The sequence below is a fragment of the Mobula birostris genome, chromosome 9 (genome assembly GCF_030028105.1).
Source record: "Mobula birostris isolate sMobBir1 chromosome 9, sMobBir1.hap1, whole genome shotgun sequence".
In the NCBI taxonomy this organism is placed as follows: Eukaryota; Metazoa; Chordata; class Chondrichthyes; order Myliobatiformes; family Myliobatidae; genus Mobula; species Mobula birostris.
Genome location: NC_092378.1, coordinates 38308194 through 38333470, shown reverse-complemented (window position 1 = coordinate 38333470; position 25277 = coordinate 38308194). Strand labels below are relative to the sequence as shown.

Genomic DNA, 25277 nt, shown 5'->3' with positions numbered 1-25277 from the left:
TTAAGAGAGGTTACAACAATTTTTAAGTTTTGGCAGAATCTATGAATTTCTCCCAATGTACTCTTCTACTCTCTTTCCTGCACCTTCCCAAGACAAAGGTGGTTGTCATTGATACTTTACAGAAGTGGCAGACATAACCCGACTTTGTGTTCAGGTCAGGCAGTGGACCTGTGAACTATCCACACATCCTGATATTAAAAGTAGAACACAGGCCATACCAGTTTTATACTGTAATCAGGCACAGGTTGGCCAGCTGGGTGTAAGGTCGTGTCAGGCAGTTGGCTGGTATCTTGAAATCAGGCAAATGGTGGAGATGTGGCTGAGGAGAAATACCTCTGTTGTAAACTGTGAGGTGCAAACATGCCAACCCTCCACTGCAGCACTGCTGCCTACTGAACACATGACGATAGAGGCAAAGTAAATCAGTGCTTACAACTACAGGGGAATTCTGCAATGTACCCACTATTATTCATCTCATCCAACATCACTTCAAAGCACATAACCTATGGTTGGATCTAAAGTACTACAGGATGGCATTAAATTGCAAGAGCTGCTGAACCAATCTAAGCCCTTATTAAGTGCAAGTGTTTATTGTCCAGCGGTCCATACTGGTAGTCAAATGACTAATAAGCTGACTAATTAATACTTCTCACTCAGTCCAGCGACACAGCAAGCTGGTGCTGTGACTGATAGAGTAGGTCTAGGTAAACAAGCATCGCAGAAGTACAACCATTCACAATGACGAGTGGCTAAGTGTAGCTTTTTAACAAACAACAACAAAAAAACCTCGATGGTTAAGTAAGCTATATTCCAAGAGTGTAAAAGTGGTGTGTGTGCTTTGTATTACTGGTCACATCAAGATAGCTTGGTGCTATGGGGCAGCTAGCAGAGCTGCTTCCTCAGAGCTCCAAATATCTGTGTTGAGTCATCACTTTGAGGGCTCTCTGTGTGGAGTTTGCATGTGCTCTGCTTTCCTCCTACAACCCAAAGGTGTGTGGGTTGCTCAGTTGATGGGCCACTGGAAATTATCCTTCAGGTATATGGAAGGTAGAGCGTGTGGGGAGTTGATGAGAAATGTGGGTGAATAAAGAGAGTGCTTGCTGTCTGTGCAGAATCTGTGGGATGCAAGGCTGTTTAAACGCTGTATGGTTCAGTGTTTTCTCTACCTGAAGGACCAGAGCACGATTCTCTACATCCTGCTTTTGGCTGTAACAATGATATCCTCAAAAAAGACTTACCACCACCATTAGTACCCCACTTCAGCATGAGGTCAATAGCGTATATCGCTCGAGATGATGGATAATTGTAGATTCCAAAGGGGGCAGGTTTAGCAGTGGCGACTTGAAATAGTTCAACAAACGATTTAAATATTTCCTCCTGCAAGCAAAGTGATAATAAAACAAACATTTCAATAAGAAAAATAAAACATAACTTAGACTTTGATCAGATAATCTCAGAGACCATTTCCTTAACAGCTCCACAACATTCAACACAGCGAGTGGAAATTTTCTGGGAGAGTCTGACATCATGTGGCCTGCTTTATAGTTGATCTGTAACTGCAACACATCAGTTCAAAGCATGTTTTACCTTGCACGTTACTGGAAGTGCAAGCTGATATGTGGTGCAGACTGTGAGCTCAGTGAACTGGGAAAGGGAGCATTGTATCTGCAAATAAAGGGCTGGAAAACTGGCAGAGGAAAGACTGAAGTCGGATTGAGGGGGAGGCAGGCAATTTGAAATCAGATCTAAAATGGAAAAATAAAGACGTGTTAGTGTGAGTGGTGGTTGGAGCAGGGAGGAGCACGCAATTTTATTACTTGATATATTCAATATCTCCCTTAATCAGTTCATTAAGGAATGGAAGACATCATAATTGTTCATTACTCTCAGAGTATTGACTAGCCCATATTAATAATGGCCCACTTTAGAGCCATATAAGCATACAACACAATGACAGGCTCATTCAACCCACCTTATCCAGGCAGACCATTACCTATGCACATCCTATTTCCTCGTATTAGGCCTGCATCTCTCCACTTCCTATCCGAGTGCTTGTACCCACTATTTCCTCTGTCAGCAGGTTTCAGGTAATCTCTGCTGTGTGGGAAATCTTACCCCTTACATATCCTTTTAACTTCTCCCCTCTCACCTTAAACGTGTGTCTTCTAATTCTAGCGTACGCTGTCCCAGTAAAATGATTCTCAAATCTCCTCATAATAACTTCCACACCAAGGGTTCCCAAACTTCTTTATTCCATGGAGCCTTACCCTTAACTAAGGAATCGTTGACCCCAGGTTGGAAACCCCTGCTCTACATGGTCATCCCTCAGCTTCCTATGTTCCAGTGAGAATAAACCTAATCCATCCAAGGCATTGTCCTGGTGAATTGCCTCTGCGCTCTCTCTATTACCACATCATTTCTGTAGTGTGGCAACCAGAACTATGCACAATACTCCAACTTGCACCTCAAAGTCTCTCTGTACGTCAATGAGACCTTAAGACACTGAGCAGAATTAGGTCATTCAGCTGCTGCGCCTGCTCCACCATTCGATAATGACCGATTATTTGCCCCCTCAATCACATTCTATCTTCTCCCCATAACCTTTGACCCCCTTACTGATCAAGAACCTCCACTTTAAATACTGTATACCCAAGTACCTGGCCTCCACTGCTGTTTATGGCACTGATCCACCACGTTGTGGAGAAAGAAAATCCTCCTCCTCCCTGTTCTAAATGCTCCTAAGAGCCCTATCATTTACCTTCCTGGCAGGCTTATTAGCCAATTAATGTGCAGATGCAGCCATTTCACAAAATGTTCAGGGGCTGAGGTTTAAGAAGGAGTAAAGAGATTATATTTGCATTCAACAAACCCATGGTATTTTACATATCAAGCTGCTTCATACCTCAATGCAAACTGCAGACCAGTTTGCTTATGGATAATGTCACATGTCACTAACATGCAGACTTTTTAGCAAATTCCAACCAAATGTGATAGATATCCATCAAAAAGACTAGTTTGGACAGGATAAAGAGATGTTGTATTCACTAGTGGATCCAGGATCATGGATCTCCCACAATGATGATCTGCTACCAAAGTGAGTTATTTACCCCAGTCTGTCCTGTAACAGAATGCTTGATACAGAGTTTGATTAAAATGCTTTTATGGCTTGTCCTCAGAATGACATTTCCTCCTCTTGGAAAAAGAGGCCAACAATCAAGGTGAATAGCAGCCTCCTGTTATTGAATTGCTCTTTGAAGGGTTCTCAGTTATAATTTGTAACTGAGTATGACAGAGTTAATGACTGCAAGAATAACACAGGCTTGTGCACTCAGTTATCTCTGGCAGCATTGATCATAGGGAGCTGGATATCAACCTGCTAAACTACAAATTCATCAACCAAAGTGAGGCGGTGTCCCTTGAAGGCCACATCAAACAACTGTAATTAAGCAAATAAATTGCAATCAATTTTAATTAACTGATTTAATGAGTTTGCTTCTTATCAAACTAATTGTGCCATATAGATGAGATAGAAATATAGAAAATAGGTGCAGGAGTAGGCCATTCGACCCTTCGAGCCTGCACCGCCATTTATTATGATCATGGCTGATCATCCAACTCAGAACCCCGCCCCAGCCTTCCCTCCATACCCCCTGATCCCCGAAGCCACAAGGGCCATATCTAACTCCCTCTTAAATATAGCCAATGAACTGGCCTCAACTGTTTCCTGTGGCAGAGAATTCCACAGATTCACCACTCTCTGTGTAAAGAAGTTTTTCCTCATCTCGGTCCTAAAAGGCTTCCCCTTTATCCTCAAACTGTGACCCCTTGTTCTGGACTTCCCCAACATCGGGAACAATCTTCTTGCATCTAGCCTGTCCAATCCCTTTAGGATTTTATACGTTTCAATCAGATCCCCCCTCAATCTTCTAAATTCCAACGAGTACAAGACTAGTTCATCCAGTCTTTCTTCATATGAAAGTCCTGCCATCCCAGGAATCAATCTGGTGAACCTTCTTTGTACTCCCTCTATGGCAAGGATGTCTTTCCTCAGATTAGGGGACCAAAACTGCACACAATACTCCAGGTGTGGTCTCACCAAGGCCTTGTACAACTGCAGTAGTATCTCCCTGCTCCTGTACTCGAATCCTCTCGCTATAAATGCCAGCATACCATTCGCCTTTTTCACCGCCTGCTGTACCTGCATGCCCACTTTCAATGACTGGTGTATAATGACACCCAGGTCTCGTTGCACCTCCCCTTTTTCTAATCGGCCACCATTCAGATAATAATCTGTTTTCCTATTTTTGTCACCAAAGTGGATAACTTCACATTTATCCACATTAAATTGCATCTGCCATGAATTTGCCCACTCACCCAACCTATCCAAGTCACTCTGCATCCTCTTAGCATCCTCCTCACAGCTAACACTGCCACCCAGCTTCGTGTCATCCGCAAACTTGGAGATGCTGCATTTAATTCCCATCCAAGTCATTAACATATATTGTAAACAACTGGGGTCCCAGCATTGAGCCTTGCGGTACCCCACTAGTCATCGCCTGCCATTCTGAAAAGGTCCCGTTTATTCCCACTCTTTGCTTCCTGTCTGCTAACCAATTCTCCATCCACATCAATACCTTACCCCCAATACCGTGTGCTTTACGTTTGCACACTAATCTCCTGTGTGGGACCTTGTCAAAAGCCTTTTGAAAATCCAAATATACCACATCCACTGGTTCTCCCCATCCACTCTACTAGTTACATCCTCAAAAAATTCTATGAGATTCGTCAGACATGATTTTCCTTTCACAAATCCATGCTGACTTTGTCCGATGATTTCACCGCTTTCCAAATGTGCCGTTATCACATCTTTGATAACTGACTCCAGCAGTTTCCCCACCACCGACGTTAGGCTAACCGGTCTATAATTCCCCGGTTTCTCTCTCCCTCCTTTTTTAAAAAGTGGGGTTACATTAGCCACCCTCAAATCCTCAGGAACTAGTCCAGAATCTAACGAGTTTTGAAAAATTATCACTAATGCATCCACTATTTCTTGGGCTACTTCCTTAAGCACTCTGGGATGCAGACCATCTGGCCCTGGGGATTTATCTGCCTTCAATCCCTTCAATTTACCTAACACCACTTCCCTACTAACATGTATTTCGCTCAGTTCCTCCATCTCACTGGACCCTCTGTCCCCTACTATTTCTGGAAGATTATTTATGTCCTCCTTAGTGAAGACAGAACCAAAGTAATTATTCAATTGGTCTGCCATGTCCTTGCTCCCCATAATCAATTCACCTGTTTCTGTCTGTAGGGGACCTACAATTGTCTTTACCAGTCTTTTCCTTTTTACATATCTTTTAAAGCTTTTACAGTCAGTTTTTATGTTCCCAGTCAGTTTTTATGTTCCCTGCCAGTTTTCTCTCATAATCTTTTTTCCCCTTCCTAATTAAGCCCTTTGTCCTCCTCTGCTGAACTCTGAATTTCTCCCAGTCCTCAGATGATTATTAACATACAATGAAATATCTAACTTTTTAAAGAAGTATGAAAATTGTAGTCAACCTTATCATAGAGGATGAAGGAGGTATATATTGCTATGGTATTTTTTAAAAAGCATCTTAGGCTACGAAGAAATATAGTCTTGGTGTCATAACAGCCACAATCACATCACTGTGACTTGAAATGGAATCTTCATTTCTTTTTCTAAAGTACTGTATTATGGTCAGTTAGGCAATGGAAAATGATTGTTTAAAAATAATTAGATGGAACGTCCAAGATGACCACAACCTGTTGTAGGTTTTGGAGGCTTGCGTGCCTCAATGACCCAGAGAGCTATGTTGGCTGGAGTCAGGGCTTTATGCTTTGACTCTTGGTAGGGGCACCCATGCCAAGCACGTCAAAGGGTAGAGGCCAGACTGAGTGGTCCACCAGTCTTCCAGGTTTAGGGCTTCAGCTCAGGGCTAACAACACTGACTGGTAAAACAAAATTGTTATGGAAACAGCAATGAAGAATCCTTCTACATCTGTGTGCAACGCTACTCCTGAGACTTTACCTGGGACTTGCACGACTGACAGTAATGAAAAACGAGCTAGTGACACAATGAAAGAAACCCTGAACCTGCCAGAGATGGAGGACCTTCACTACTGCCCTAAATGCCAGCAGTATGACAGGGTAGTAGACAATTAGATGGAAATCAATCGAACACTATACTGGCAATCTCTGACTTTCACTGTTCAGTACCTCTGCCTGCAAGTAGTGGTGCTTTTTGGCCAAACTAAAAATTCAAAGTCCTAGTTTAAAGTTATCTGTAACATCACAAGTTATTTGTGCTGCTTCCAGCATCTAGATCCGTGATTGCATCCAAGACTGCTTGAAGTGAGACAATCAGACACCAAGGATTGGGAGAAAGGGGTTAACTTGAATATCATGTTGAAAAATAGTAAGGAAAGAAAAAGAAAATCAGACCTGCCTGAACAGCTGAGCTATAAGGGCTGGCTTTACAAATAAGGAATAGACTTCCCCACTGGAATACTCTGCCTGGCAACTAAGGTATGGTTCAGTACAAGTTCATGTTGAGCAGTGAAGTACATATGAGATATCGGAAAAATTTAATAGTCCTATTGGCATAGTCAGGAAAGGAATAGCTACGGGTGTGAGATTGTAATGAGCCACAAAACTTGTTACCAAAACAATTAACTCTGTAGGAATGCAGGTGGATGGGTGGTCACCCAAGGAAATGTTGCTCCCCAACAGGAAAGTTGGGTTCAAGCAAGCTTTGAAGGGATGTGGTTAATATCGGAGTACTAATAGATTGGTGGAATTAAAGAGACAATTTGCTATGATGAGATGCTGACTGGGGGTAGGAATCTCCAAAGCAGATTATCCACCTTGCTTTGGATTGGAATTTACTTCTGTACATTGATAAAATTGTGGCTCATTATCTCCAAAAAGTGCCATGATTTATATAATGGGGAAGTGAGTGTGACTCTCACTCAAGGTACCTGGGTCCCCTCCATTCTGCAGATGAAAGGTCTATCATTAATACTTCTCTGAATGACCCAAATGTGGACCTGACTGTGTTTCTTTTCATTCTAATTCCAAGTCCCTGGTCTTTACTGCCAACACCAGCAGACAAATTGTTTATCTGGCAATGAATAGCTTCAGCCTCACCACTAAGCTCAATTGGTCACAATCTCCATTGCTATCATCTACTCCAATCTAACACTGGAATAGAAAGATAATCCCTAATTTTTTCTTGGCTGTCTTCTTAAACCTCCACCCCACTGTCCCTTCTAGCCTCATCCCAACAATCCAAACAGCTAATCAATTTATTTATCATAGATTGTGACTTTGTGCTCAGATGTCTTAATTTAACCATAAGAAAATTGAAACGATAGAATGTGTAATATGTTTCATCTATGCACAGCATACGAAACATGTTCAAAGATAATAGGAAGGAGCCTAAGAAGGAAATTAGGAGAGCCAGAAGGGGCAATGAGAAGGCCTTGGCGGGCAGGATTAAGGAAAACCCCAAGGCATTCTACGAGTATGTGAAGAGCAAGAGGATAAGACATGAAAGAATAGGACCTATCAAGTATGACAGTGGGAAAGTATGTATGGAACCGGAGAAAATAGCAAAGGTACTTAATGAATACTTTACTTCAGTATTCACTATGGAAAAGGATCTTGGTGATTGTAGTGATGACTTGCAGCAGACTGAAAAGCATGAGCATGTAGATAGTAAGAAAGAGGATGTGCTAGAGCTTTTGGAAAGCATCAAGTTGGATAAGTCGCCGAGACCGGATGAAATGTACCCCAGGCTACTATGGGAGGTAAGGGAGGAGATTGCTGAGCCTCTGGCGATGATCTTTGCATCATCAATGGGGACGGGAGAGGTTCCGGAAGATTGGAGGGTTGTGAATGTTGTTCTTTTATTCAAGAAAGGGAGATAGCCCAGGAAAATATAGACCAGTGAGTCTTAGCTCAGTGGTTGGTAAATTGATGGAGAAGGTCCTGAGAGGCAGGATTTATAAACATTTGGAGAGGTATAATATGATTAGGAATAGTCAACACGGCTTTGTCAAGGGCAGGTCGTGCCTTATGAGCCTGATTGAGTTTTTTGAGGATGTGACTAAACACATTAATGAAGGAAGAGCAGTAGATATAGTGTATATGGATTTCAGCAAGACATTTGATAAGGTACACCATGCAAGACTTATTAAGAAAATAAGGAGGCATGGGATCCAATGGGACATTGCTTTGTGGATCCAGAACTGGCTTGCCCACAGAAGGCAAAAAGTGGTTGTAGATGGGTCATATTCTGCATGGAGGTTGGTCACCAGTGGAATGCCTCAGGGATCTGTTCTGGTACCCTTACTCTTCATGATTTTTATAAATGACCTGGATGAGGAAGTGGAAGGGTGGGTTAGTAAGTTTGCTGATGACACAAAAGTTGGAGGTGTTGTGGATAGTGCGGAGGGCTGTTAGAGGTTACAGCAGGACTTCGTTAGGATGCAAAACTGGGCTGAGAAGTGGCAGATGGAGTTCAACCCAGATAAGTGTGAAGTGGTTCATTTTGGTAGGTCAAATATGATGGCAGAATATAGTATTAACGGTAAGACTCAGCAGTGTGGAGGATCAGAGGGATCTTGGGGTCCGAGTCCAAAAGACGCTCAAAGCAGCTGCGCAGGGTGACTCTGTGGTTAAGAAGGCGTACAGTGTATTGGCCTTCCTCAATCGTGGAATTGAATTTAGGAGCCGAGAGGTAATATTGCAGCTATATAGGACCCTGGTCAGACCCTACTTGGAGTACTGTGCTCAGTTCTGGTCGCCTCACTACAGGAAGGATGTGGAAGCCATAGAAAGGGTGCAGAGGATTTACAAGGATGTTGCCTGGATTGGGGAGCTTGCCTTATGAGAATAGGTTGAGTGAACTCGGCCTTTTCTCCTTGGAGCGACAGAGGATGAGAGGTGACCTGATAGAGGTGCATAAGATGATGAGAGGCATTGATCATGTGGATAGTCAGAGGCTTTTTCCCAGGGCTGAAATGGTTGCCACAAGAGGACACAGGTTTAAGGTGCTGGGGAGTCGGTACAGAGGAGATGTCAGGGGTAAGTTTTTTACCCAGAGAGTGGTGAGTGCGTGGAATGGGCTGCCGGCAACGGTGGTGGAGGATATGATTGGGTCTTTTAAGAGACTTTTGGATAGGTCCATGGAGCTTAGAAAAATAAAGGGCTATAGGTAAGCCTAGTAATTTCTAAGATAGGGACACGTTCGGCACAACTTTGTGGGTCAAAGGGCCTGTATTGTGCTGTAGGTTTTCTACATTTCTATGTTAAAAGGTTAATGGAAGATTAGTCTTCAACTCAAGGTCAGTGAGAATTAGTGGCAGAATATAAATGATTACAAGTTGTGTCTCAGTTGTACAAAGCCAGAATCAGATCTCAGGAGGCATTACATTCAGTTCTGGGCTCTGTAATATTGTTCCTCCCCAGCTTACAAACACCCAACTTATGTAGTTCACAGCATCCAATTTACATATAGCTTGCATACAGAAATGAGCGTTTGGGAGACCTGTGGATTTTGCTAGCAGCTGCGGCACTGCAGGCATCATCTGTCTTGTGGGAATTCAGTTCCCGCAGCATAGCCTAGCAATTACTGGCTGCAGACAGCATGGATCTAGAACGATAACACAGCTTAAAAAAAAGTAAATAAATCACATAAACTTGAATAGCACTGTTTAGCTTTTAAAGCTGAGGGATAAATTATTTGAAGCCTTTTCAATTATACCTATCGGATTTAATTCACCCCACTGGGGAAATTAAAAAAAAAACGAAGCTGCATTTGTAGAGCTGGACCAATCCGAATGAAATTTGAAGACACCCCCTCACAAAACACAGTGAAAATCTGAAACCTTTTTCAAAAAAGACCTGTGGGTGATGGGTCAAATGACACTTTCAATACAGAGTGTAGAAGATGTTTGACAGGTAAAGATATCAAGAAATATAGATCATTGGCAAGGAGTCCAGGTACAGATTTAACACGGCATAAAAACCCAAGGGGCCAGGTGAACTCCTACTCCTGTTATCCACACAAAATGTTGGAAGAACTCAGAAAGCTCGGCAGCATAAAAAACAAGTAATTATGCTGCCTGGCCTGCTGAGTTCTTCCAGCATTTTGTGTGTATTACTTTGATTTCCAGCATCTGCAGATTTTCTCTTGCTTGTGATCGTACTCCTGTTCCCTATTCCTTTAAGCTTGGGACTGCTGTCCTTGTAATGTGATCTTGCATTCAGTTTGAAATAAATATAGAGCAGATTGGTGGGGACAAAAATCAAGAAACAATTGGCATTCATTCAAGAAAATGTCAAGGCATGATTGCTACAGAGATATGATTAAAATAAATTGAAAAATCAGAGCTTAGGGTTCAATAGCAATGACCTTGGACATTAAGAGAGGAGGGGAGAAGGGAAGTGTAAAGAGGGAATTATTGTCCGAAGGTTTAAATGGTTGGAGCCACAGATTGAAATGGTGGGATGGACCTCAGGAAGCAGAAAAGGTCAGAAATGGAGGAACAGATTTGCAGAGGTTTATTCAGTAGGCTCAAGAGCGGAAAGGGAAGTTATTACGAAGCAAATGAAAAGAAGTGGAGAAAGAAGCATTGCAAATTGTGGATGGGAGATGATGGCATGTGACTGCTGGTATAGGATGGAAGGAAGTTTAGGATTTTGAATTTCTTGGAAGATAGACAATCAATCAGAAGAAAACTGGCACTCTCAAGTCTACTTCACACAAACATGAAAAAAATCACAAGCTGCAAAGACCAAAGAAAATTGATAGGCAAAACAAAGATAAAGAAAGAATCTTCTAGCAAAGGAAGAAACCAATTGGTATTTTGCATTTGAATTGGCTCTTTTACAAGAGTTGAACAATTTAGCACATCAGCTCACCTTTCTCTTCCATTATCCTTAAAACAAATGGCCATCTTCCAATACCTGTCCAATCAACTAACTTTTGAATGTTCTATGGGGCTGAATAGCAAAGAGTGGTGGGGAAAAATGAGAGGATAGAGCGAGGTAAAGAGGTACTGAAAAACAGACCTGGGGTGAAAGGTATCAGAGAAAGTATGAGATGGACAAATTGAAAGGGTACCAAAAAAAATGCAGGAGTTCTATTACAGAAGGGAGTTAGAGAAGATTTGGGAATAGAAACAGCGCAAGAAACAGAGGAGGAGAGCATGAGAGAAGAAACAAAAAGCAGAGAAAAAGGAGACAAGAAACAACAGAGAAGGACATTAGGAAGAGAGAAAAATAAGAGGGGAAGATGCAGAAACATGTAAAATAATGAGCATGCAGGTGAGGGGGAGGGAGAGGCCAAACACAAAGAACAGTAAGCTACATGTTAACTAAATAAGCTTGTATGAAATGTATTTTTGCCTATATGACCTCAGCTTAAAAAATGGTAGAGATCACTGACCTCGTGTGTCAAACCTCAATACAACTTTGTCCTTAACCAATACAGTCAGCCAACCTGTCTTTTGATTTCTCTAATCATTCCCAATGCATTGTATCTTCTGTTGTAGCCCCGTAACCACATGGCTAAATATGCCACTAACTTGTAACATCTCATATTAACATCTTGCTGGCTGGCTTTGATGTTTTCTGCAGAAGGACTTGGACAGATTAGGAAAATGGGTAAAGAAGCGGCAAATGGAGTAAAGTGTAGGGAAGAGTATGATCGTGCACTCTGGTAGAACGAATAAAGGCATAGACTACTTCCTAAGTGGGGAGAAAATTCAGAAATCAGAGGTGCAAAGGGACTTGGGAGTCCTAGTGCAGGATTCCAAGGTTAACTTGCAGATTGAGTTGGTAGTAAGGGAGGCAAAACAAATGTCGGCATTCATTTTGAGAGGATTAGAATATGAAAGCAAAGATGTTATGCTGAGGCTTTATAAGGCATTCGTCTGGCTGCACTTAGAAGAAAGGATGTGCTTGCATTGGAGAGAATCCAGTGGAGGTTCACAAGAATGATCCTGAGAATACTAGGATTAATGTATGAGGAACATCTGATGGCTGTGGGGCTGTACTTGCTAGAATCTAGAAAAAAAGATGGAAGAATCTAATTGAAACATACTGAATATTGAAAGGCCTAGATAGACATGGCGGATGCTTCCTATAGTGGGGGGAAGCTAGGAATCGAGGGAATAGCCCGAGAATACAAGGATGTCCCTTTAGAACAAAGATGAGGAGAAATTTCTTTAGCCAGAGGGTGGTGAATCTGTAGAATTCATTGCCATATACGGCTGTTGAGTCATTGGGTATATTTAACGTTGATAGGTTCTGGATTAGCAAGGGTATCAAAGATTATGGGGAGAAGGGAGGACAATGGGGTTGAAAAGGATAATATATCAGGCATGATGGAATGGCAGGTAAGACTTGGTGGGTCAAATGACCTAACTCCGGTCTTATGGTCTTGTCCAACATTAAATTCCTCCTAGCAACACACATCAAAGTTGCTGGTGAACGCAGCAGGCCAGGCAGCATCTCTAGGAAGAGGTACAGTCGACGTTTCAGTCGACCACATTAAATTCCTCCTACTGCTCCATCCTTGTGACTTTGATGTCTGCCACTTCGTTTCATCACACCATCATCCTTCCCCTCTATACCTCCAGTGCCTAGTTTTCTGGCAAACTGCTGTCTAGCCTGTGTCAAGGCAATGCAAGATAATTGATTCCAGCACTGTACATTTGCAACCCACTTAGTTTCTACAAGTCTCCATTTGCTCAAACATCCTTTTGGTCTCAGAGTCTCAGCCCTCCGTCTGGACACAAATTGTTTCGTACTCTGTCCAGTGGTGACATTCCTGATGTTGGTAATCAGAAGTTTAAGTTGCTTCTACTACAACCAAAACACAATTCATTTATTTCAGAAACAGCACTATAAAAGTTTATTGACATAATTACTGAAGCTTACCTCAATACTTGTCCATGCATACTTGGGATATTGCTTCTCAAACATTGGTATGAACTCATTGTAGTGAATCTGTAGATAATTAACCAAAACACAGGCACAATGAAAGAAACATATTGAAACCACAAAGAAAATCCTACTTTGTATGTTCACTTTCACTAAGGGCAATCCATTAAATTAAAACAGATGAAATTCTTTAGCATGATGTTAATCTTTGATTAAATTCATAAATTTTCAGTAACATGACATTTGAAGTTTGAATGTACAGGAAATTTTAACCAAAAGCTCTAAATTTCCAGTGTTGACAGAAAGTCATCATCAGAAATAAACCCAGAAAATAACACAAGTACCGTATCACTAACAGAGAACCAAAGCACACCCAGCATAAAGCACAATCCCTAGCCATTTGAGAGGCAACACACATCAAAGTTGCTGGTGAACGCAGCAGGCCAGGCAGCATCTGTAGGAAGAGGTGCAGTCGACGTTTCAGGCCGAGACCCTTCGTCAGGACTAACTGAAGGAAGAGTGAGTAAGGGATTTGGAAGTTGGAGGGGGGAGGGGGAGATCCAAAATGATAGGAGAAGACGGGAGTGGGAGGGATAGAGCCAAGAGCTGGACAGGCGATAGGCAAAAGGGGATACCAGAGGATCATGGGACAGGAGGTCCGGGAAGAAAGACTGGGGGGGGACCCAGAGGATGGGCAAGAGGTATATGCAGAGGGACAGAGGGAGAAAAAGGAGAGTGAGAGAAAGAATGTGTGCATAAAAATAAGTAACAGATGGGGTACGAGGGGGAGGTGGGGCCTAGCGGAAGTTAGAGAAGTCGATGTTCATGCCATCAGGTTGGAGGCTACCCAGACGGAATATAAGGTGTTGTTCCTCCAACCTGAGTGTGGCTTCATCTTTACAGTAGAGGAGGCCGTGGATAGACATGTCAGAATGGGAATGGGATGTGGAATTAAAATGTGTGGCTACTGGGAGATCCTGCTTTCTCTGGTGGACAGAGCGTAGATGTTCAGCAAAGCGGTCTCCCAGTCTGCGTCGGGTCTTGCCAATATATAAAAGGCCACATCGGGAGCACCGGACGCAGTATATCACCCCAGTCGACTCACAGGTGAAGTGTTGCCTCACCTGGAAGGACTGTTTGGGGCCCTGAATGGTGGTAAGGGAGGAAGTGTAAGGGCATGTGTAGCACTTGTAGCAAAGGAAAAGTGGGGGACAGATACCAGAATAGGCCGTGCCTACATCGACGACTGCATTGGCGCTGCTTCCTGCACACATGCAGAACTCGTTGACTTTATTAACTTTGCCTCCAACTTTCACCCTGCCCTCAAGTTTACCTGGTTCATTTCCAACACCTCCCTCCCCTTTCTAGATCTTTCTGTCTCTGTCTCTGGAGACAGCTTATCCACTGATGTCTACCATAAGCCTACTGACTCTCACAGCTATCTGGACTATTCCTCTTCTCACCCTGTCTCTTGCAAAAACGCCATCCCCTTCTCGCAATTCCTCCGTCTCCGCCGCATCTGCTCTCAGGATGAGGCTTTTCAGTCTAGGACGAGAGAGATGTCTTCTTTTTTTAAAGAAAGGGGCTTCCCTTCCTCCACTATCAACTCTGCTCTTAAACGCATCTCCCCCATTTCACGTACATCTGCTCTCACTCCATCCTCCCGCCACCCCACTAGGAATAGGATTCCCCTGGTCCTCACCTACCACCCCACCAGCCTCCGGGTCCAACATATTATTCTCCATAACTTCCGCCACCTCCAACGGGATCCCACCACTAAGCACATCTTTCCCTCCCCCCCTCTCTCTGCATTCCGCAGGGATCGCTCCCTACACAACTCCCTTGTCCATTCGTCCCCCCCATCCCTCACCACTGATCTCCCTCCTGGCACTTATCCATGTAAGCGGAACAAGTGCTACACATGCCCTTACACTTCCTCCCTTACCACCAGTCAGGGCCCCAAACAGTCCTTCCAGGTAAGGCAACACTTCACCTGTGAGTCGACTGGGGTGATATACTGCGTCCAGTGCTCCTGATGTGGCCTTTTATATATTGGCGAAACCCGACGCAGACTGGGAGACCGCTTTGCTGAACATCTACGCTCTGTCCGCCAGAGAAAGCAGGATCTCCCAGTAGCCACACATTTTAATTCCACATCCCATTCCCATTCTGACATGTCTATCCACGGCCTCCTCTACTGTAAAGATGAAGCCACACTCAGGTTGGAGGAACAACACCTTATATTCCGTCTGGGTAGCCTCCAACCTGATGGCATGAACATCGACTTCTCTAACTTCCGCTAGGCCCCACCTCCCCCTCGTACCCCATGTTACTTATTTTTATGCACACATTCTTTCTCTCACTCTCCTTTTTCTCCCTCTGAATATACCCCTTGCCCATCCTCTGGGTCCCCCCCCCCCTTGTCTTTCTTCCCGGACCTCCTGCCCCATGATCCTCTCGTATACCCTTTTGCCAATCACCTGTCCAGCTCTTGGCTCCATCCCTCCCCCTCCTGTCTTCTCCTATCATTTTGGATCTCCCCCTCCCCCTCCAACTTTCAAATCCCTTACTCACTCTTCCTTCAGTTAGTCCTGACAAAGGGTCTCGGCCTGAAACGTCGACTGTACCTCTCCCTAGAGATGCTGCCGGGCCTGCTGCATTCACCAGCAACTTTGATGTGTGTTGCTTGAATTTCCAGCATCTGCAGAATTCCTGTTGTTTGAATTTTATGACATATGTCAGGGATAAAAACCCGATTCTGATGCTGACCTTCTTTTCAAGGCCAATTTAACCTTGGCCAATAAATGCCTCCCTTGCCAGAGATATTCACATATCACCAATGGGAAGCAGTACAACTCAGGGAGCTATGGGTGGGAGGCATCTATCAGCTGTCAGCAGTTAAGCACTGGAAAGCCCACTGCAACAACAGAAAAAGTCAAAGGAGCAAGAAAAATCCAAGATTAATTTATGATTTGCAGAAGTTGATAGCACAGTTAATGAAACTCTCATGATTAGAGAGAGAGCAGCCAGCATCACAAATTACCAGTGAAACAAAAAATTAAGATACTTTGAAGGAACAAAGGAAGAGAACAGCAATGTTCAGCAAGTACGACAAAACACAGGTCCTTTAGATCTGAATGGTGAATTGAATTAGATTTGGGCAGATGAGGAAATTGGAATTGGCAAGGAAGAATACTGACAAATGAAGTACCATTGAGGGGAGAGGAAGAGGGCATACACACAATGGGGACGGGGGGGGGGGGGGATCCCTATAAACATCCAGATCTGCATCGTGATTCCAGCAACTCTCCAAAACATGCAAAAAGTTCAGCTTGAAAACCTCATACTTCATATGGAGCTCTGATATTGACTCTATCCATGAACCCACTCCACCACCGCTACGTTTATATCAGCTACTCCTCTCCACAGCCCCTCAGCATCCTCCATTCCCCATGCACTGTTTCTATGCTTACACCCCATACCTCATATCTACACTGATATACCTGTCACTGTTCTACTGTGTTTCCTAAAGGTCACTTTATATACATACAGTCTAGGTATATACAAGCTAATTTTAATGTATACTAAACAACGGGGTGACCCCTTGGGGCACCCTTTGAGAGAAGGGTAGTGCAGTCTAATGTGACCAGAATGAACATTAAGTTTTACTGAATGTTATTGGTATCGCTTTGCTTTGGAAACTGAATAGAAAACCTCAGTTTATTAAAGAAGAACGACACGTAGCAAAGCAAATATAGCTCCTCCTCGTTTAACGAAGGACACTTTTGATGGCATCATTTCTGGTTTATCTGCCACCCTTGTGCCTCTCGTTGTCATTCTGGAGACGTGCAGCCCTTTCACCCCCCGCTTCTTCATCTCTTCTGCTGTTTGTTGTTTGTCTCTGATCCTGGAGACGTACATGCCTCTCCTCCTGTCTCTTCTTCTCTCATCTTTTTTTCTCCAGACTCTTTGATCCTGGAGTTGTGCGGCCCTGGCCTCACCCGATTCTTGTTCTCTCCCTTCCCAACGACGTTTGGCATCATCTCTTGACCATAATGTCCCCTTTCCCTTTCCATGCAGCATAATTAAGCTGACCATTTTTTTTAACCTAATGCTGGATACAAGATACCAAGCAGTAACACCAAAGGATGCTGATTATTCTTGATGATGTGGTTGGCGCTCTCCTAAATGGACGTGATATAGTCACCGCTGTCCTTTGACTGCAGCAAAGGGTTTTATGGGTTTCTCGAAGTACGTCATTACAATAAGATTTAATTATCTCTTATTGATGTGTGGTGTGGTGCTGAGGCTAGCCATGCGCATGTGTCGGGCTGTTGCGTCTCGATTTCCATGATGGCGGATCGGCTCCCGGGTTAAAAGGGAGCCTGATGATTTTTGCAAATGAGCAATTTTATACAAATAAATAACCTTGAACTTTGCCTGCATTCTGTAAGTTAGCACATTTTAATTTAATTTAGCCAAAAAAAGTGCCGCTCTAATGCACCGTTTGCGCTAATTGGAGGTCACAGACAGACAGAGCTTGAGAGATTTAGTAGTATATAGATATGGCCACATATATAATGTACATTGTACTTTACAGGATTGCTTTTATATTTATATTTATTGTGTTGTTATTTTAATGCTTCATCAGATCTGGATCAATCATTTTGTTCTTATTTTACATTTGTGTACTGAAGAATGACAATAAACAATCTTGAATCTTGAACTAATTAATAGAACCTGGTCAGAAAGCAAGGTTGAACCACTGGCTGTAAAGCTAATCAGGATATACAACTTCTAATTTCAATACTACGTTGTATGTTTAAACGTGGCATTCCATAGAGTTTATAAAACCATTTGGAAGATCAAGGCCCAGAGAGAGGTAAAATGATCTGGAACTACAAACAGGTCACATACCCTTATAATTCTGTGAAGCACCTTGATGGATTGGCAAGCTGGGCCATAAGATGGAGACCCCCAAACTGGCTTGATTGTAATAGTTAGGCTACTGAATCATTCTCAGGGGAACTCCAGGTTTATTAGAAGCGATTTATAAGGGAAAAGCGCTTTTCTTCTTGGACATACTCCACTCAAATTAGGCTGCTTTCCTTTACCTCCTTTAGTGGTAACTAGAAGCAACAGTCTATCATGATAGTTAATCAGGAGTAGTCAGTAATGGTGGAGTGAGTCAAGATTTCATACTCCCAAATGATTTAGTCAATAAATTTCCACTCGAAACAGCAATGAATTTCAAATTAAATTGGTAAATTGGTTTATTACTGTCACTTGTACCATGGTACACTGAAGAATTGTTCTGCACACCATTGATACAGATTGTTTCATCATATCAGTGCATTGAGATACCATAAGGTAAAAGCAATAGTGGAATGCAAAATAATGTGCAGAAACAAACCCATATTTTTTTTATAAAACATTGACCTTGTAGCAACATTTGAGCTATAGAGTACAGAAACAGGCCCCTCAACTCATCTGATCTGTGCTGAGCTGCTTTTGAGGAAAATTAAAAATTGCACTGATTGTCTACATAAAGCACATTGAATCATATTTCATCTTAAATGACGACAAAAATCATGCTGTTCAGTTGAAGCTTTTAAGAAGTTTCCCTGGAGTTTTTACTTTTTAACTAAACAGTAGTTTTATTTTGTTGACGAACCCATAAAGTAACATTCAAACAATGATTGTAGCTCTAATCCTGTTGTGAAATGAACAGAAGAGAGTAAGGCAGAGATGCTAGGCCTGCCTGTGCCTGGACCAAATTAAAAAAACACTATCAGCAGACTTTTTAATTGTGCAGTTCTGCGATCTGCTCTCACAGGGAGTGAGACTCAAGGCTAAGTACATTAGTAGAATTCCTCAATAAGATATTAAACAAAGAGGGATTGACATTAGTCTCAGTCAGGATAGCTAATGACCAAGGACAATGTGTCTCCACTAAGTCTAGGAATTTATCTCTGGAATGCTAATAAACAGATAATGGGCCAGTGGTGAAAAATAAATGGTTCAAAGGTCACAACCTTGACCCAGCAAGGCAGGGTGATTGGACAATGCAAATTGCATGCATGTTTGTGATTGGGTCAAACATTCCTCCACAGACTTGCAGCATAATGAATGCACATAAAGAGAGTCCCACACTGTAGAATACTGAGAAAGGAAGGCTCACTCAGGAGTCAGAAGACCACATGCACCCACCGACTGAACGAGGTGAAGATTCTAACAAAGACTCGGTCCAAGGCTCCCTGAAAGGCGGCATATAGAGTGCTTGCCTTTATTGATCAGAGCATGCAGGGTATAAAAGTTGATAGTCAAATTACAGCTGGCCACATTCACAGTACTTTGTGCAGTACTGGCCACCACATTACAGGATTGGAGAGGATGTGAAAGAGGCTCACCATATATTCCTGGATTAAGGAGTATTAGCTGCAAAGGAGAGGTTGGATAAACTTGGATTGTTCTTTGTCATGAAGGCTGACTGGTAAGCAGATGGAAGTATACAAAATCAAGACAGGCATAGATAGGCTGAAGTTCTTCCTCCCCAGGGTAGAAATATCAAACACTAGAGGGCACAGATTTAAACTGAGAGTGGGAAAATTTAAAGGAGATATGCAAGGCAATTCTTTCTTATGATAGAGAAAGTGTGAGGTGCTGCAATGCGCCTACCACTGGAGGAGGATAATCACAATCTTTGTGATTTTAGATGCATTTAGGCATGCTCATGAATAAGTCAGGAATGGAAGGATACAGACAATATACAGGTAGATGGGATTAGTTTAAATTGGCATCATGGTCAAAACAGACATGGTGAGATGAAAATGCGGTTCTCTGTTCACTCTAATAGCTCCAACTTAGATGCTGAAATCTGTCAAGTGTTTGCTTTGAATAATTCATACTGTCATCAATACAAATCAACATAAAATCAGAGAGTTGTGAAGAAAACATTAAAACAAATATTAGGGTTGTTTTCACCACCACGCCCCCTTCCAAGTCAGAAATGGAAAGTTTCTCAGGGAAATCAGTAGTGACAGAAATAACAACAGAAGTTATAGCCAGTCATAGCCAGTCACCACAAAAGAACCACAAAGCCCGCAGAGGTAACAAAATTCTAACAAAGTATTTTTAAATCAAGTCACGGTTAAAACACATGGATATTTGCCCATACTGAACTTTTTAGCACGTTATTCAATATTATAAACTTTGAAGATTATTACAAACATCCATGATGAAGTACAACTGACCAATTTCCATGGATACATTGTCTTTATCTATTTGTAGAGTTCTAAGGAAGAACATGCACAAGGATATGCATTAAATTGGGTCTTCTATGGAGCCCCGTACCAACAGGTACCAACAATACAGTTTTTAAAAACTAAGTAGTACAAGGTTGCAATTGAAGCTTCATTACTTAATTTCCATAGAATGAGTTCTTTCACGATAATAGATTTAATTTTACATTGGTTTGGCGGATTACAGTAAGTCAGGTCTTCAAGAGCTGAGGAGTATCTGTACAACACACCCCTTGGTCATGCTTTCTGCTTACAATTATTAATGACACAGATGCCCTGGGGAAGATGCAAGTTAGGACAAGGATATAGCTGTGATTCATCATAATGAACCAGCCAGCACAAGCTGAAGGCCAAGAAGCACATGCATGGCTGCTTTAAGGGTAAATGCCTGTGGGGCTATACCTTAATGAGCAGAAATGGAGAGAAATTGGACGGAAGAAAGAAGGCAAAACAGAAAGCCATACAATTAGAAATACTGAGTATTAAAAATAACTTTTCTTACCTGCTTAAGTTGACTTTCATCAACATAGTTCATTACTGTAAAATGTTTTTGATAATCATCAAGATGATCCAAGGAGAAGGGCCTGGAAAGTTAATAAAACATTTCTCAATATGAAGGAATCACAGACTATTTTGAATCATAATGTTATAATACATATCCATGACTACAAAATGAATAAACTTTTTCAGTTTGTTCACATTAAACATTGAAACACCTTTTGCATATGTACTGTACATTTAAATTCTGTCATTTATACTCCATAACCTCACACATTCTTAGCCCAATAAATATGCAACTTTTTTGTTCTAATTGTGTTCTTTCTTGTAAAAATTTTTACTTTTGTTAAATTTATGTTTTCTTGTGAATGCTCCTTTCATGATGCCATGTTCCTGCAAAATGGCTGCAAGTAAGTTTTTCACTGCACCTGAGCAGACATGTGCATATGATAACGAAGTCAACTTTTGATTCTCATTTTCCAGCACGTGTCAGAGCTACCTTGCGCAGTTTTTCCATTATAAGCACCATTACCAAATGTTCTCTCTTTCTGTTGTTTGCCCTCATTAAGCCATCAGTTTGAAATGTTTGGTGGCTTCTATGAGACAGGCCACAGCTTCAGCACCATTGATGGATCATATGATCCATACTTTCACTTCAGCTCCATACTGATAAGGATCCGTAGGATTAGTGCCCTCAAAGACAATATATAAGAATGCAGAAAGGGTAATGGCTTTGTATTCAATTCTACAGTGACGATCCCGACCTTCGTTTCCAGCTACTTTAGGCCATTTATTGTAAACTGCTCTGGGAGATCCCAAGGGGTTAAACAAATGCATTTTCACTATCCTTGGTTATCATCAGCATTTGGCTCGATTGCCTGACCCAATCTTCCCAGTGGCATCGCATAACTATCATTCCTAGTCATACCTGAAGCTCTATTTATTTTACTTTATGACTTTATTAATTATTGGTCTTAAAATAATTTGTTTTATCCTCAGCTTGGGAATTTTAAACCATTTTTCCTCTGTCACAAAGAGCATTTAAAAGTGCTCCATATTAATATGTTTTTTTCTTCACTGCAAACAGAATTTCACAGTAATGTTGTGCCGATATGTGTATCAGGCTCTCAACGTTAACAAGTTCCAGCCATAGAGAAAAGGTGAAAAACAGTGGCAGCTTGGGAACAGGGTGATCAACTGGTCCTCACCGGTCACAGTCCCAGCCTAAGAAAATTACTCTAAGCCCTACAATTAACCTGGGACAGCATTTCTCTGATTTGGCAGTAATCCTCAATAAACAGTGCACATACATAGTCCAGACAGACACCCACATTAGAAGTTCAAGTTCAATTATCATTCAACCACACATGAATATAGACAAATGAAACAGCGTTCCTCCAAAGTCAGGGTGCAAAACACTTTGCCAACAACACAAGTAGCAGAGATGGCAAAAGTCCTTCACAATTAGGATGCAGTACTGAGAACAGATGGCCAACAAGAGGAACTTAGTCACTTGTCTGTTCTATGACTAAAAAGTATCTTGAGCTACAGATAAGTGTACCTTGCTCTTCATTTATATATATATATATATATATATATATATATATATATATCTGCCAGTGTAACAGATTTACTTGCATGCCAGTAGTCACATAGCCTGGCATCAGTATAAAAGGATATGCTGAAATTGCTCTGTAACTCAGAGCCTTGCATATTTCTGCAGGCTCTCCATTACATTGTGTTGAATAATGGTATCACCACTTGAAGTCTGATCTCTAGCGCTGGTTTTCTTCGACACCAACTTATTCTTCCACCAAGTGAACACCAGAGGGAGGGGCCAGCCTCCAGTCCTTTAACAAATTCTAGCATGCCCACAGAGGCCTCTCCCACACAGCTTCAGCATCTCCATCCCTGGGCGACTGCAACTGGCAAGCCTAGCCACAACCAAGATAATGTAGCTCCCTTACCATCTGTCTCGCCAATGAACCAATTGACCAGACTTGCAATGTTCTATGTTACCAATTCCTACAGGATCTTGCAATCATAACAAAAATGTTCAAGACTGTCACTCATCTTTTTTGGGACTGCATACTGTCCAACTGTACACAATGAGCTTGGCTCCATCACTGTCAAGCAACTCGCCGATGGGATAGTCCTGCACTACTTGATGTTATTAGTATTGAGCAGTTATTTGTGATTGTAAAAAAGACATGCAAGACGAAATACAACCCTGACTGGAGCTGGAGTGACTACTTTGTTGAAACCCGCCACCATCTTACCTTAAACTATCTCCATAACTATGCATTGACAGAGGCTGAGGTGCCAAAAAACTTCTGTGTGGGTGGGTCAGGAATAAGCTCCACCTTCAGATACCAGGAAAACTGACCGTTTAACGTACATGTATATATACACACACACACGTACGTCTCGAAAGAGCAACGTAGTGGAATAGAACCAAGGGGTTATATGAAAGGCTACTTGTTTTTAGGCAGAAGTATTTGTACAAATTACAAGCACTTTGGTGAAAGTGAATTATTTGCACCGCATGGATACCTAGCTATTATTCTTCATTTACTCTTTTTTCCAAACAGAGCAGAACAGGCACCTCTGGCCATTTGAGCCACACCGCCCAGCAATCTCCCAATGTAATCCTAGCCTAGTCATGAGATAACTTAGAATGATTAATTTACCCACCAACCATTAGATCTTTGAAATGTGGAGGAAACTGGATCACTCAGAGGAAACCCATGTGGTCACAGGGTAGAATGCAAAAAACTCCTTACAGGCAGCAATGGGATTTGAGCTGGTACTGTAAAGCGTTGTGCTAACCACCACTTTACACTGCCACGTTGTCTGCTTCCTTAATTCAGGATTTCCAAAGTCAATTACTGTTCAGCGACTCATATAATTAAAGAATTGTTGCAGCACAGACAGACATTCAGCAATTCAAGCCCTTGCCAGATCTGTCCAAAATAACCCAGTCAGTCCCAGTACATTGCTCTTTCCCTGCAGTCCTGCAAACTTATTTCTCTTAAATATCTATCCAATTTCCTTCTAAACACACCAACTATATTTTGAATATCATTATTGGGAGAGCGAGAGAGAGCCAGATTCCATGACAGGAAACGATTGGCTTGCTGAGCTAGCTATTATTCAAACAGGTAATAGTTACAAGTGGAAAATAGTATGACATCTGATTATTTTGCTACGTGATAACTAGAATATTACTTAAATTAAAAAGACATATTTTACTGAAATACTTTACACACACAGTACATCATTAAAACGTCCAAATAACTAAAAATCTTATGAGCATGCACTTTAATTGGTTATTCCCCCCCCACCTTAACTTTTCCTCAGTTTTGAAAGAAAATAACCTGATCTTCAACAGCATCATTGGTTGAAAAGAAAGTAAAATTTAGAAATACACCATTCAACTTTTTTTTTATTTTAAAAAGCAATGAAATTGGTTTTTGTTGGCTTCACTGACTTAAACCAGTTACGTTCAACATCTAAGATATAATTACATTCCTTTATAAAAATACACACTGAACTTATATTTCCATTTTTTATACCTGTTGGAAAAGCGGAGCCAGAATACATTGTATGCATATAGCTGCAACGGGTGGACTGAACGGAGAAGAACAATGTACCGAATGTCAAACTTAACCAACCCTACATCTTCTCTCTCAAATAGCACCGGATTCTCAAGGTACTTGCACACCACCTGCAAAAGAGATAATGAAGAATGCAAATCTAATATAAAATTACAGTTGGCCCTCCTTATCCACCAGTTCCACATGCGCGAATTCAACCAACCGCAAATCGAGAAAACCCGGATGGGCTCTTCCAGTACTTGTTGCTCAAACATGTACAGACTTCTTTTTTCTTGTCATTATTCCCTAAACAATGCAGTATAACAACTATTTTACATAGCATTTACATTGTATTAGGTATTATAAGTAATCGGGAGGATACGGGAGGATGTGCGTAGGTTATCATGGATCAGAGTCGAAAAAAACCGGAGTTCTCTTACTAAGTCGGAACAGGTACATCTGGTATTATTTAGAGTCAGTTAGTCAAATGTTTGTCTTAGTATATAGTATATATTTTACCTTTCTATGCATATAAAACTTAAGAAACATATGTTTCAGCGCCGGGCTCGGGAACAGAAATTCCCAAGTTTGATCCAGTGACAGACTGCTCCCGAGCACGCTCTCCATCCCTGCCGGGCTGATGTGAAGGATCAAAAACCCAAAACCCCAAAACACAATAATTAAACCATTGCGTTGCTTAGTATTAATTGTAGCTTTCATCGGAGCAGGGATTTTCTCACTTTAACCTTTAAAATTGTTCCGATCGTTGACCGACTGTAGCCTAACGCTTTTCCAATGACTGATGGTGTTTCGCCTCTTTCTGATCGCTTTATTATTTCCACTTTATTTTAAATCGTGATTATTTTCGTGAACAGAAACACTGCGGATTCAGAGCTCTGCTGCTGG

The 25277-nt window shown here is 41.8% G+C and overlaps 1 protein-coding gene across 2 annotated transcripts in view; it reads right to left on the bottom strand.

Annotated features, from left to right (window-relative positions):
- ttll12 (tubulin tyrosine ligase-like family, member 12) overlaps nt 1–25277 on the bottom strand; it is a 47021-nt gene that overhangs the window by 4665 nt on the left and 17079 nt on the right. For both annotated transcript variants that reach the window (XM_072267855.1, XM_072267856.1), the window contains exons 10-13: nt 24351–24502; nt 20780–20861; nt 12974–13042; nt 1239–1377 (exon numbers count right to left, since the gene is read on the bottom strand). In XM_072267855.1, coding sequence (XP_072123956.1) covers nt 1239–1377; nt 12974–13042; nt 20780–20861; nt 24351–24502 — 442 coding nt within the window. The remainder of the gene's footprint in view (nt 1–1238; nt 1378–12973; nt 13043–20779; nt 20862–24350; nt 24503–25277) is intronic.